This window comes from Dipodomys ordii, unplaced genomic scaffold, assembly GCF_000151885.1.
Source record: "Dipodomys ordii isolate 6190 unplaced genomic scaffold, Dord_2.0 Scaffold227, whole genome shotgun sequence".
NCBI lineage: Eukaryota > Metazoa > Chordata > Mammalia > Rodentia > Heteromyidae > Dipodomys > Dipodomys ordii.
The window spans coordinates 1,000,214-1,015,292 of NW_012267443.1; the positions used below are offsets into that span (position 1 = coordinate 1,000,214).

Sequence of the window (15,079 nt, forward strand, 5' to 3'; positions counted from 1 at the left end):
GTGTGTGTGTGTGTGTGTGTGTGTGTGTGTGTGTGTGTGTCGGTCCTACAGCTTGAACTCAGTGCCTGGGTGCTCTCTGTGTGTGTGTGTGTGTGTGTGTGTGTGTGTGTGTGTGTGTATTGGTCCTACAGCTTGAACTCAGTGCCTGGGTGCTATCTGTACCTGAGCTTTTTTTTTTTTTACTGAAAGCTAGCATTCTACCAATTGAGCCACAAACTCCACTTCTGGCTTTTAGGTGGTTAATTGAAAATAAAGTGTTATAGATATTTCTGCCTAGGCTGGCTTTGATCTCAGCCTCATGAGTAGGTAGGATTACAGGCATGAGTCACTTGAGCCCAGCAAATTTTACACATTCTTTAAGGCCCACCTTCAATTATGTGTCCACTACTAAGTCTTTTGATTATTTTTTTTCTAGAAATTTGCTATCTTTAGTTTTTGTCTGCAGATTTGACTCCCATTTACTGTTTGTAATTCTAGTGTTGACTACCTCACTGGGTTACACTGGGTTACACTGGGTTAGAAGCCCCTGAAGTCACATTTCATGTCTAATTTATCTGTAATCCCTTCTAATCTTCTTACTTCAATTCACTTCTGGTCAGTAGAGATCAATAATGGATGATTATCTGTGAATCATTTTTTCATTTTATTATGGGTGAGTCACAGAGTGCTCTTGTACTGCTGTTATTCAATTACTACTTAATCTAAAATATCTGAAAGCCCATGGTGTGTGCCTGTTTTCTTAGCAGCACAGGAGGCTGGGAGTTGAGGATTGAGATTCAAAGCCAGTCTGGTCAGGAAAGTCCATGAGACTGTCATCTCTAATTAACCACCCAAAAGGCAGAAGTGGAGTTATGGATCAAGTGAGTACTAGCCGTAAGCCAGAAAACTAGAGAGCTTCCAGGCCTTGAGTTCAAGCCACATTACTGGCACTAAATAAATTAGTAAATATATTAATACATGAAAAAGTATCTGAGCTTTAATTAGAGAATCTAACAAATGCCTGAGCAAAGATGGAGGAATGCAGCATGAATGATACTGGAAAACACACTGGTGTTCATAATCAGTGTCTTTAGTGGTTTGCTGTGTGTCACACTTGTCATGTCTCTTAGATTCTGTACATTGCTTTTTCAGTCCTCTATGAGTACCAGGAAATACTGTCTTCATCAATGTATTTAACATTGAATTTTACTTTTTTTGACAGTGACATTTTTATTTTTGCCATGCTTGTATGTTTGTATATGCTTTTCTGATTTTGTCTTTATTTTATATTGCAGATTAATATCCTTTCAAGAATTTGTTGCATTTGAATCTGTCCTGTGTGCCCCGGATGCTTTATTTATGGTGGCCTTTCAGCTGTTTGACAAAGCTGGCAAAGGAGAAGTTACTTTTGGTAAGAGTGGGAGTGTGTGAGTACCTGTGCAAAATTAGACTGGTATGATCCTTCCTTTATCAAAATGGAATAAAACATCTTTTACAAAGTTAACATATTCTCCTTCATCTTCTTTTTCTTCTTTCTTTTTTCTTGATGTCAATTCCAAGGTTTGAGCTCAGGTCCTTGCCCTGTTGTTTGGCTGTTTCTCTCAAGACTGGCTTTCTGTTACTTGAGCCATATTTCTATTTCTTGTGTTTTGCTTGTTAATTGGAGATAAGAGTCTCATGGACTTTTCTTCCTGGCTAGCTTTGAAACATAATCCTCAGATCTCAGCCTCCTGGTTAGCTAGGATTGCAAACATGAACCACCAGCATCCAGCAGTATATTTGTTTAAAAAAATGTAGCTTGATGTTCGGGCTCTAGTTCATATAAGTATTTGGCTTAGTTTGTTACTCTGGCTTAGCTTCAGGTTGGTTACTATGTGGCATGACACTTTTGCAGAATAGAATGTGACAGCCAAACAGCACATTTCCTTCTCTTTCATTGGTTTGCTTTTGCAGAACCTTACGACCTACCTACAACCAGCAATTATTGTATACCCAGCTCTTCCTGTCTTCCTTTGTCCAGGTGGCACAGTTTGCTCTTAGAGGCACCACATATGTATGGTTCACACGTGTGTGAGTGTGTGTGTGTGTGTGTGTGTGTGTGTGTCCTGTTTGGGGAGGGCAGTTCAGCCTCTATTTTGGAAAGACAAAAACATCTTCATTGGAATTAGTGCTAAATCTCAAGAAAACACTGAAAAGATTAAGTGCTTAGAAGATTAGGATGTGGTGGGACAGTGATTCTTCTTGAGAGAAGCTGCCTAACGATGGTAGGTGTCAGAAAGCACCACGTTTTCCTTGGACTCCATGGTGCCCAGCGCATGTTGCCTGTGCCCCTGAACCTGAAATATATTGCTCATGAATGATTTGTGGCATCTTGATTGGGCTTTCAGGGGAAACAGTAAATGAGTCTGTTTTAAATGTCTTTTCCAATTTGTGCAGTCCTCTCTGTCTTATTTGATGCTTTAATATGCCTAGGTTCTGACTTTATAGAGACTGAATCACTTTCAGCACCGTTTCTGAGCCCAGTTAATTATCCTCTGAAGTCCTTATTTTATTTTTTTATTAAAAAATGAAGATAATAACTAAATAATGCGCAAAATAGTTTGACAGTCATCACCTATGGTTCATGTGGGACAAAGAATGGAAGGATCATTATTTTAGACCAGCCTGGGCTGGTCTAATTTTGGGTGATTCCATCTCCAAAAAATTACAAGTTAGAAGCTGGGCTGGTGGCTTGACTCAAGTGATAGAGTGCCACCTGAGCAAGGATAAGATCCTGAGATTAAACTCCAGTATGAAGGGAATAAAAAAGGAAAGTAAAGAAAAAGATATATAACAGATTTATCATGCCAACCTTGTCCTCCACCCCCACTCCTCCATTCTCACTTGACATAACAGAGTTATTCAAGGTAAGATCAGCTAGGGCAAAGGCAGAAGATTATGTGCTTCTTTCTAGAAGCTCTGATGCTTCCCATTATTTAATATGGGAAGATCCTTAGATTAACTTCACTTTATTTCTTTTTCTATCACTTAATTCCTTTTAGCATGACTGTAACAACAATTTTTCAGTGGAAAGCCAATTTAGAAAATGCCCCACTAATGGACTAGGGGATGCAGCTCACTTGCCTATGGTGAATAAGGCCCCCGGGTTCATCCCCAGAACTGAAACAAGGAAAAGTTCCAATATCAGCTTCAAGTAATCAATGAGCAGGGAGCTTATGCAATCATGTTACTTTGTGGGTTTAGCACAGAGGTACTGCCTCTCTCTACTATGTTGGATGAGTGAAAAGCATCTGGTTGAGGGTTAAGAGGACCTAGGAATGGGATTCAGATATTTTCCTTGCTACTTATCCACAGGGCAAAGTATCAAGGAATGTGGGTGGCAGCAGACATACCATGGGCCTTAATGGAGTAATGACACAGACGTTTCCCAGTTCAGGGAGAGGCAAGGATGTAAGGTATATGGTTGAAAGGGTGGATAGAGAAGTAGGCTATAAGGGCACAAGAGTCAACAGTGAATTTAGAGTGCACCAGTGGTCTGAGATTTTCTTCCCAGTTTCTTACCAGCTTCGAGGGACAAATCTTTTCAACTTTCTGAGCTTTATTTTCCCCATCTGTAAATAGCTGCCCTATGTGAAAGGATCTACCATATATTATCTGAGAAACAAAAGACCTCTGTAAAAGTAATCACAATGAAATAAAGAGCCTGAAAGCAGAGAGGATTTCCTTTTTTTTTTTTTTTGTTCTCCTTTTTCTATTCTTTTTCCTAGAAAGACCTTTCAATTTGTTGTTTAGCTTCTGGCCAGTTAGTAGTTTGCTCATACTCTGCTTTTGGTTGAGCACTGTCCCTTCTCTGAAGGCATATTCCAAGAGCTAACATTCTGATTGTCATCAATTCCATATGACTCTTGCAGACAAAAGCACTTTTCCAACTACCCTGTCTTCCAAATGTAACTTATTCCTGTCTTACCAAATAACAACACGTTGTCTACCTGCATATTTTATGATAAGCCAATTGGGTCCTTACCTTATAGGCATCATAAAATGAGCCATTTTATTTATTTATTTATTTATTTATTTATTTATTTATTTGGTCCAATCATGGGGCCTGAACTCTGGGTGGGCCTGGGCGCTGTCCCTCAGCTCTTCAGCTCAAGGCTAGCGCTCTACCACTTGAGCCACAGCACCACTTCCAGCTTTTCTCTTTTTGCTTATGTGGTACTGAGAAATCGAACTCAGGGCTTCATGCATGCAAGGCAAGCGCTCTACCACTGAGCCACCTTCCCAGCCCATAAAATGAGCCATTAATCCCTACTTAGGAATAGATGGAAAGAAAAATTCATAGACTAAGATACTTACGTGACTATGAAATTACAGATAAGTATCTCACTTCTATTATTTTTCATATGGTAGGGGGAAAATCATTAAATGTCATATATACGTGTATCAGTTTATTTATTTATTTTTTTTGGTGCTGGTCCTGGTGCTTGAACTCAGGGTCTGGACACTGTTCTGGACCTTTTTTGTTCAAGGCCAATTAGCCACAACTCCTTTTTTGACCTTTCTTGGTTGTTAATTGGAGATAAGAATTTTATGGACTTTCCTGTCAGGGCTGGCTTCAAACCACCATCTTCAAATCTGAGCTTCTTGAGTAGGTATGATTAGAGGCTTAAGCCACTGGTACCTGGCTGAACCATTTATCCAAATAAATAAAATCATACCAAGAGCATGGCAGTTTGGGTCAGAGTCTTTTAGACAGCAGGGAGCATAAGAAGAAGCTAGCAGCATTTTCTAGAAGACTCATGATGCAGTGGAAGAGAAAGAAAACACCTCACAGTTGTATAATAAAGCAGATAAAACTAGTCAGTACTGGTCTTGTAAACTCAAACTATTCAGAGTCAAATTCTAGATATATAAGTTAATTATCTGCCTATTTGAGCTATTTTAAGGTACAGGTAATGCTGATTTTCCCAGTTCTTTTCTTCAGCAACTTTTACAAGTCTGTTTTTCAAGAATGGCCCTTAGTGATTTGGGAAATTGCCTTCTTTAGTGTGCATCTTTGGGAAGAGTGAACTTGAAGTGGTAAGAGAGGAAGTATCTCCTCTTTTACTCCCCGTATTAGCTCAGTTAACAGTGGAGACTGTAGAGTGAGCCTTGTTTTCACACTGTACTAATGGTTCCCTGGGACCATTTCTTGAATCACAGGGAAGACTAGAAAGCCTTCCCCAGCCTTATATTTCATGCAAGTTGAGAGAAAACATTCTGTTTATCTGTTTATGTGTTGGGTTTTTATGAAAAGAGAAATGTTTGAAGCAGGGCTTAAAAGGGTATGTATTTAGTATGTATTTAATGAAGCTGTTAGTAATAACAACTTTGTCATTAAACTGTAGTTAATGTATTTAATAGTTATTAACCATAATTAATGAAACTGGTGATATATTTGACATGTATTATGATCAGTCTTATCATGAGGCTAATTGAAACAATACTTATCTTTATTTATTGATACCTCATTGGTTGTATCTGTAGTTATCCTAATTAGTAGCCTAAGCTCAGTACTAGTATTTACTTGAGAATTGAAATTGTGTTCTGTATGATAGCACTTTCTTGAAATGTAAACTTTTTACTTGGATAATGCATTACCTGTTTTCCTCTTAATTTCACTTCTTTAAGATCTTTTTCATTACAATGAACAAAGTGAAATGGTTAAGAGTTAGAAGGGACTTTTTTTTTTTGCAAATTCTTTATTGTGATTAAGTGATTACTTAATTTCACAAATTTCACAGTATTGTGGGATAGTGATGCTTAGTTAAAGTCACAAACACATTCTAACTTTCATGGGCAAATTGTCTATCATGGTCTATAAAGTTTATGAGTTCTATGAGCTTTGCAATACAGTTATTTCTTCCACATTGGGTGATATGTACATTTCTTTTGTTTTGCATAGCATCAGCTGTTTCCTCTTTCCTACTTGTTCCCTCCCTCCCATCGCTGCCATTGAGTTGCTTAGTTCATTTTGATCAATGTCCAGTGCAGCTGATGGGTCCCACTGTTGTATGTTTTTCCCTGATTCCCTCTAGTTCTGTGTCCTCCTCCTAATTTCCCTCTGGTGTGCACATATATACCATATATGTGATTAGCAGCATGGGGTTATTTAGTAGTGTTTAGACCAAATGAGTGGAGGTCCTTTGTTTCTCAAGTCTTGTCACCTTAGGTTTTGGATTTAATATCCACTTATCAGGGAGACCATGTGCTGTTTGTCTCTTTGCTCTTGGCTTACCTCATCCAACATAATTTCTTCTAGTTCCATCCATTTCCCTGCAAATGCCATTATTTTGTCCTTTCTAGTGGCTGCATAATATTCCACTGTGTATAGATATCACAATTTTTCCATCCACTCATCTGTGGTGGAGCATCTGGGTTGTTTCCATATCCTGGCTATTGTGAACAGTGCTGCAATAAACATGGAGGTGCATGTGTCCTTGTATACTGGTTCCTGTTATTCAAGATAGATGCCCAGAAGTGGTATGGCTGGGTCATAGGGGAGGTCCATATTTAGCTTTCTGAGGACCCTCCAAACTGCTTTCCAAAGTGGTTGTTTAAGTGTACATTGAAGCAGTGTAATAGGGTTCCTCTTTCTCTGCATCCCCTCCAGCATTTATTGTTAGCTGACTTTAGGATATGGGCCATTCTGACTGGGGTAAGGTGGTATCTCAGGGTTGTCTTTATTTGCGTTTCCTTCAAAACCAGGGATGGTGAACATTTCCTCATGTGTGTTTCTTTGCCATTTTTATCTCTTCTGAGAAGTTTCTCTTTAGTTTCCTTGCCCATTTAGTAATTGGTTTGTTGGGTTTGGGAAGAATTAGTTTCTTGAGTTCCCTGTATATACTGGATATTAACCCCTTGTCTGATATATTGCTGGTATATATATATTTTCCCCAGTTAGTTTGTTGTCTTTCTAGCTTGGTTGCTATGACTTTAGCTGTGCAGAAACTTTATTTTAAGGTAATCCCATTTGTCGAGTCTCTGTCCAATTTGTTGTGACCTTGGGACTCTGTTCAGGAAGTTCCTGCCTGTGCCTATAAGTTCAAGTGTCTCTCCTACTCTGTCCTGCAGTAGTTTCAGAGATTTAGGTTTGATGTTAAAGTCTTTAATCCATTTTGAGTTGATGTTGGTGCATGGTGACAGGCTGGGGTCCACTTTTAGTTTTCTGCATGCGACTGCCCAGTTTCCCCAGCACCAGTAGTTGAAGAGGTTGTGCTTCTTCTACTGTATGTCTTTGGCTCCTTTGTCAAATGTCAGCTGACTGTAGGCTTTTGGTTTTATTTCTGGATCTTCTATTCCATTGGTCTTCAGGTCTGTTTTTGTGCCAGTACCAAGCTGTCTTTGTTATTATGGCTCTATCGTAGAGTTTGAAGTCCGGCATCGAGATCCAAAAGGGATATTATTTGAAGAAGTTGTTGATACTGATTTTTAATTTGACATTTCACAAAAACAGTGTGTTATTTAATGTACAGTAGATTTTGTTCTAAGGTAGAGGTACCTAAGCAGGCTTTCTTACATATGCTTATGTTCTAACAGAGGTAAGAATTCCAAATTGAAACAGTGCGAGTTTTGAAAGTAAATTCCTCAACTTTGACAACAATCCTGACTTCATACTGAGCATCTTGTCAGAGATCCTAGAGATTGTTCAGAAGCTGTTCCAGTTCATTGGGTCAAAAATCCACTATTTACGAAAAAGCTAAATACGGATTTGCACGATTGACCATAATGGCTTCAATTTTGAAAGATAGTAGTATCAGAGAGCACTTCCAGTTGGTGGGATAATTTGAGAATCATCCATGCTCAAATGGCTAAAATATTGTACTTTTTGCTACTTCATCACTCCATTTTAAAAATAGGGAGGAAAAAAAAAGAGGCAGTCCTGTTGAGAAGGTGGAAGAATGTCAATTGAAGAGTAAATCACAATAGCTATGTGAAGTCAGTCCTTAGTTAACTACTGCCTGAAGGTTAACTTCTCAGGAAGGCTGGCAAGGTGTGGAAAAGCTGGATTGGGGGCTCCTGCCCTCAAATGTGTGTGTGTCTGTTTGTGTGTGTGTATATGTGTGTGTATGTGTGTGTGTGTATGCATTCAAGAGTGCAAGATGAAGGGCAAAGAGAACATGATCATAGAAATGAAGAAGTAGAGAACAGAAAGTTGCTAACATTAAATCCTGAGACATGAAGCCCTGGGAAAATTTGACTATCTTAAACTGTACAGCTCATTTAAAAATAGTAAAATTATGCTATTATTCTTTCAATATGAGAGAGAGATAAAAATACAGTTTTTCTAAATTGGAAAATTTGCTGTAATCTTACTGCTAATGACTGATTTCTTCCAACAGTTGCAAGGCAGTTTTTGCTCTGATAGGTTGATAAAGGAAACAAAATCATGAGCATATTGGAAGTTCTCAGAAAATTACAGTTTAGGTATATGTTGGGGGTGGATAGTTAGACATTTTAATTGAAATAAAACAGTTTCATACTAATATGGGATCACTGTGGGTGTGCATTTGTAGTACATCTGCTCTTGAAGCATTTAAGTAGGGTTAAATGTATGTATGTTAATGCTTTTGTAAGAAAATTATTTTTGATAACATCCGTCGAAGGAAACCAGCTTAGGAAATTGCTTTTTTAAACAATATAGGTATTATACTTGCATTTACAGAATGAATTAGGATTCTTTGTACTGCTTTAAGGATTTCAAAGCTGCGAAGTCTCCTTTAGTGCTGGTGTAAGTTAACAATAATTAACACAACAGATGATTAAAGCAAGTACCTCTGGAGAATGACCACAGTCTGCTTTCTGACTCTAGCCCCATTTTAGCTGACCTACTTTTGATATGATGAAGGGCTGCTAATGATTTATTCTACTCAATTAGAAGTACTTTTTCTAACAAGTAGATTGAAAACATCTCAGCTGGTCTCTCTCCTGTTGATTGAGTTAATGTACGTGATAGATGATTAATGTCTTATGCTAAATATGTGCTGCCCTTTACTATTTTTTTCCATCCTCTTTTACTGCACGACTTAACATGCTGTGTAGAGGATCTGTAGATCTACCAAATTTTTGAACTGGATTCTTACCAGTGAGGTGGATCATAGATTCTCAATGGAATAGCACCGGGATGTTAGTTACAACTGTGTTTTGTTAGAACAGGGCACCCTGGCTCCATTGCAGATTCAAAGTGTTTGGGTACGAGAATGTTTAAACAGCTTTTCATGTTAAACATACATCAGATGAACAATGGCTGGTGTAGTTTATTTCTTTTTTTATGTAAGGGAACAGGCCCAGAGGGGGAAAGTTGACTGGTTTCATAGGAAATACAAATAAGTCTTCTGATATTAGAAGGATATTGTTCTTTCCATCATGCCACATGACCTTCAATCAGGGTAGCTTTGTCTTTCTCTACAAACAGATCTTAGAGATTACTAACTAAATCTTAGGTTAAATTAGCCTTAATTTTTATATAACACTAATATAATATGTGACTTCAATATAATATTCAGCTCAGTTTGACTGTGTGTGTGTGTGTGCTTACTTCTTGAGACATATTTATCACAACTATACCTAAATGCTCAGGATAGTAATAAAAAATGTACAGTGTCTTATAGAAAACTCAGTTTTAATGTAAAGTGCTTATGCTGTGCTTACTCTGTTTTAATGGCACCCATTTTCTTCCTAGAACTTCCCTGAATGAATCTCAATTGTAGCCAGAATACTTCTTTCCTCTTCAGACCCTTAACTGTGATTAATAAAAAAGGCACTTGTCAAAAGGGTTTGAAATGGCAACCTTGATATTGGAGTATGTGGCAGGAGATAGGTCTGCATCCACTTACTCCATTATGTTATTTAACTTGCGAATTCAACAATTTGTCTTCTGCTCCCTGCTTAAAAGACATGGCCATATAAGCTGTTGTTAACTCTATCAGCAGGGTGGGATATTGTGTCCTTTAGGGCACAACCACAACTTTCTTTGAGGATTTAGCTTAGAAAAAGTATGAAGCTATTCAGAGATAAAGGGGAGCCATTCTGCTGCTCTCCTCCCGGCTCTCTGAGGGGTTACTTTTGTGTTTTACAAAAACATCCTTTTTGTGTTTATTGTACTAATACAAGTTTCAGGATCCACAGAGGTATTATGGTTTAGTGTTTGAAATAATATAGCTTGATGAATCTTTTTTTATTTTAACGAGAAACTCATTTTCATTGATGTGCAGCTTCAAAATGTGAATCTTTTAGAAATTAAAATGAATTAATTTAGTTATTCTGTATGGAAACAAAAATGTAGAAAGTTAGCATTTGCATAAGTGAAGACCTTGATGATTTCAGATTATAGTGGTGAAGGTTAAGGAATAAGAGCCAGTAGAATTTGTAAAAACAAATTCAGTCTAACCACTTAATGGCATGTGCAAGTAATTTGCCAATTAGATATTTCTAGTATCTGAAAGATCTTCAAAGTAGAGAGTGGAGGTTCTTAATCTTTCTTAATTTTGTACTTTAAGAAACATAATAGAAAATTACTTAGTTTTTTAAATCACTTTCCATTCAAAATTTTAGTATATGTGCTCAGGGAAGGATGTATTTTAAATATTTGTGGAAAATTATCGTCTTTTGAAAGATGTATAAACTATCAGATTTATAAATCATACTGTGACTCTTTTTTAAAAAATATCATTTGTAAATATTTGGTGCCCAAATAATAATTTGCAGTATAATGAAGACTTTCCATTTTGGAGTATCATCATTTAATGGTCACCTGCTATGTATAGAACATCATATAAGCATACTTAGCTCCATAATAACACTCTGAGAAAAAGATTTTATTCCCATTGTAAAGATCATGTTCATTAAGTCATAGTAAGCAATTTGCCCAGGATAACAGTAAGCTGGGAATCTGGCAGTTCCTGACTTACTTTAAAGTGGCTTTATTTACCCATGAAAGCTGTATAAATCCATGAATTTCCACAGTTTTTCTGTAGAATATTCTACAGCAGTAGCTACAGTAACTATCACCACTTTCCCTGTTAGAACAGTTTATCAGAATTTCAAAGAACCCAGACTTCAGCCGCCACACTTTCATTTTCTTTGGTCCCTGCAGTCCTTAGGCGACCATTGATCTGCCTTCTGTCTGAATGAATTTAGTTATTCTAAGCGTTTCCTCCAAGCCTAATTTCACTTGTTTTCAAGGTTCATCCACACACTAGCATGCTATCATTCCTTTTCTTATTGACACGATTATAGACCATTATATGGATATATGCCACATTTTGTATACTAGTACCTGCCAATAAATGAGTTACATAGGTTGTTTCCACTTTGAGAATGTTATGAATAATGTTTCTGTGACAATGCTAGCAACATGTTATGCACATGTGGTTTACTTTCTCATGAATAGATAACTCGAGAAGAAAGGTCATATGTTACTTATCTTGCAAATGGAACAGTTTGTCTTCTGCTCCCTGCTTAAAAGACATGGCCATATAAGCTGTTGTTAACTGCATCAACAGGGTTGAATATTGTTTCCTTTAGGGTACAACCACAACTTTCTTTGAAGATTTAGCTTAGAATAAGTATGAATTTGGTTTTGATGACCTGCTTGTCTGCTTTCCAAAGTGGCTGTACCATTTTATTCTCTTCAGTGAGAGTTCCAGTTGCTTCATATCCTCACCAGTCCTTGTTATAGTTTCTCTTTCCTTTCTACCCATCCTAGTTGGGGGAGGTGTCAATTCATTGTGGCTTTGATTTTTAGCTCCCTGATAGCTAGTGATATTGTGTCTTTTCATATACTTATTGGTCATTTCCTTTCTTTTTAGGAAAAATATCTACTTATATCCTTTGCTCATCTTAACCTTTACTTTCTTTTCATTAATGAGTTGTGAAATTTGTTGTATATTGTACTGCTCCTTATCAGATATGTAGTTATAATTTTTTTCTGCTAATCTGTAGAATAACTTTCCCCATGGTCTTCATTGGAATAGAAAAACTTTAATTTTGATAAATTCCTATGTGTTTCTTTTTCCTCTTGTTGCTTCTGTTTTTGGTACCATGTCTAATCAATCATTTCCTAATTTAGAGCTACAAATCTCATCCCTGCTTCATTGGCACACATCTCCTTCATAGGAGCATGCCCTCCTTTGCTGTCAATCATTTTTATATTTTTTTGGTGTGTATTAATTGCACCAAAAGGCTTCCTATAACACTGAAATATGCATATATTCTATCTTAGTCAGCACCATCATTTCTATAGCTTTCTCTCCGAAGCTCCCAAACCTCTTATTGATCAACAGCTTTCAGTGATCTAATGAATTTTTAGTCAGTTCCTTAGATTTTCTGTTTGCAAGAATATTTTACCTGTTACTCAACTTTTAGTCCCAACTCTTTCCACAGTATACATAGGCAATTCATTAACCTGAGAAATCAGTTGACTTTTTGAAGTTAACTTTAGGAAAGATACTGTTGCCTTTTTGTAATTGTGTTATTATAACACACACACACACACACACTGTTGCCTTTTTGTAATTCTGTTATTATAACACACACACACACACACACTGTTGCCTTTTTGTAATTCTGTTATTATAACACACACACACACACACACACCCACACACACACCACACACACACACAATGCCAGTAGGCTTTTTAGCTAGAAATATTTGTGGAGAAAGTCTCATAAATAAAGGAACCTTGAGCTTCTTTGGTGAAGTCTTGCCTTGAATAATACCACCCATAATTGGTAATTTTAGGAGAGCAATAGGCCTTCCAAGCATAATAGTTTGGCGCAGTAGAATAACATGGATTGTACTTTAAAAGATGAAAACGTCAATTTCTTTTCACTTTCAACAAGAGTGGCTAAGCTAACAGAGAAGCATGATATTTATAACATCAATACATATCTAGTGCTACATTCACATTCTAGTATTAATTCTGTTCTGCTTCATGGCCTGTATGACCTCAGTCTAGGAGCAAGCTGCTGCTTCATCTGCTGCTGCTGCTGATGATGATAATGATAGAGATGATTTGTGTGTGTGCTTGGACTAAGAGCCAGGGTACTGTTCCTTAGTTTATTTGCTCAAGGCTAGCACTCTAGTACTTACATCTTCACTTCTTTTTGGTGGTTAATTGGAGATAAGAGCTCATAGACTTTCCTGACTGGGCTGGCTTCACACTAAGATCCTTAGATCTCAGCCATGAGCATGAGCCACAGGCTCCTAATTGAGGACAAGATTTTTAAGGCCTTATGTTTTAGATCTGGTGAGACTTCCTTTTTAGATCTGTCAAAGAGTGATTATTTGAAAGCTCTCAACTGGTGAGTTATGGATTATTCTGGACTAATCAAAAAGGCTAAACATATTTTAGGTTTTCTCTTTTCCTTTTCAGGAATGCAGAGTATGTTTGAAAATATCTAGAAATGTTAAGTGCTTAGTGATAGGACAACAGTAAATTTCACTTCTGGGATTCCCTCATAGTAAACCTTATGGAATTGCATGCAATTCCATAGAGTATAAAGTATAGAGCTGAATTAGTTAGGAAAACTATTTTGTTTTTCATTCCTAATTTTTCCAAGCATAAGCTAAAAGGAGTATCTTGCCTAGTATTGCTTCACAAAGACTGGAGAAATCTTAAAACAATCACATGCTAAGTGTGAAACCTATTTCTGCCTCCTATGAAGAGTAAAGGATATTAACCTGAGGTGCTCGTTTAATGTCTTTCAAAGTAAGGTGGGAACGCCAGGAACCCATTGTGTTTATTTATTTGGTTTATAGATGTTGGTTCTGTTTATGAGCCTGAAGGCAAATATTTTAGAAAATGAACACCCCAGAATGACTTACTAGAACAGGAAGTATTTGGAGACTTATGAGTCTATAAAATATTTTTGCAGAACATGTGTGAGTTTTCCAGAGTAGCAAAATTTAATATTTTAATTTTATTAGCTGTGAAATGAATAGAAATTTTGGTATATTTCCTCTCTTAAAAACTCTTCTATTTTTTGCTCATCATTTAGTTGTGCCATTAGAATACCTTGACAATCTTGAGAACAATGATTCTTTTAGATAGGTCAGAGGAGAGCAGGATAAACTTCGTAGAACTTGGGCCAAGTGGTAAATGACAATTCTGGGCCTCTCTTTCTCCAAGGTGGAGTCCCATGGCCAACTGTTCTACCCAGAGCAAACTTTCCTTCACTATAAATGTAGCATCAAGTCTTGAGGATTTGAAAATAATAATATTTGCTGCTGGCCGATGATGTCAGTGTCTGTGACTCCTTGGAACAGGATCTGTCATGCCTTAGGGACCCAGAGGGCTTTAGGTTAAAGCACTGTACCTGAACTCTTGATTTACTTCCAAAGAATTCAACCTTTTTTCACACAGAACTCCCTTGCAATTTGGGTGCTGGTAGCATATATGTCTGTAATCCTAACTACTCAGAAAGTTGAGATCTGAGGTTTGTAGTTTGAAGCCACCCTAGGCAGGAAAAATCCATGAAACTCTTCTCTCTAATCACAAAAAAACTTAATGTGGAGTTGTTTTAAAGAGCTAGCATTGAGCAGAAAAAGCTAAAGGGCAGTGTGAAGGCCCTGAGTTCAAATTCCATTACTAGTGTCCAAAACAAACATAAAGCAAAACAAAACCCTTAACTTTCTAAGTAAATCATTATTAGACTTCATGGCCTACAATCAGTTTTGTCTGTTTTAAGATGTTTTTCTCTCCCACTGCCTTACTTTCCTTTAAAAAAAATTACATTTTTTTGCTTTGGGATCCTTGCAGCTTAGCTTGATCACAGGTTGCTGTTGGATTATTTCTTGTGGGTTATACTTGGGTACATACTCTTAGCTCTTTATATACTCTTAGCTATGTAAGGGGTGCCATTCTTTCCTACAATAGCTGCTATATAAGAATAATAAGAGGGCTGGGAAGGTGGCTCAGTGGTAGAACGCTTGCCTTGCATGCTCAAGGCCCTGGGTTCTATTCCTCAGCACCACATAAGCAAAAAGAAAAAAGCCGGAAGTGGCGCTGTGGCTCAAGTGCTAGAGCGCTAGCCTTGAGCTGAAGAGCTGAGGGAC

General features: G+C 37.3%; 1 protein-coding gene across 1 annotated transcript in view; it reads left to right on the top strand.

Annotated features, from left to right (window-relative positions):
• Window positions 1-15,079, top strand: part of Slc25a13 (solute carrier family 25 (aspartate/glutamate carrier), member 13) — a 150,599-nt gene that overhangs the window by 46,091 nt on the left and 89,429 nt on the right. Inside the window, exon 4 of the mRNA XM_013035852.1 lies at window positions 1,275-1,390. Within this exon, the coding sequence (XP_012891306.1) occupies window positions 1,275-1,390 (116 nt within the window). The remainder of the gene's footprint in view (window positions 1-1,274; window positions 1,391-15,079) is intronic.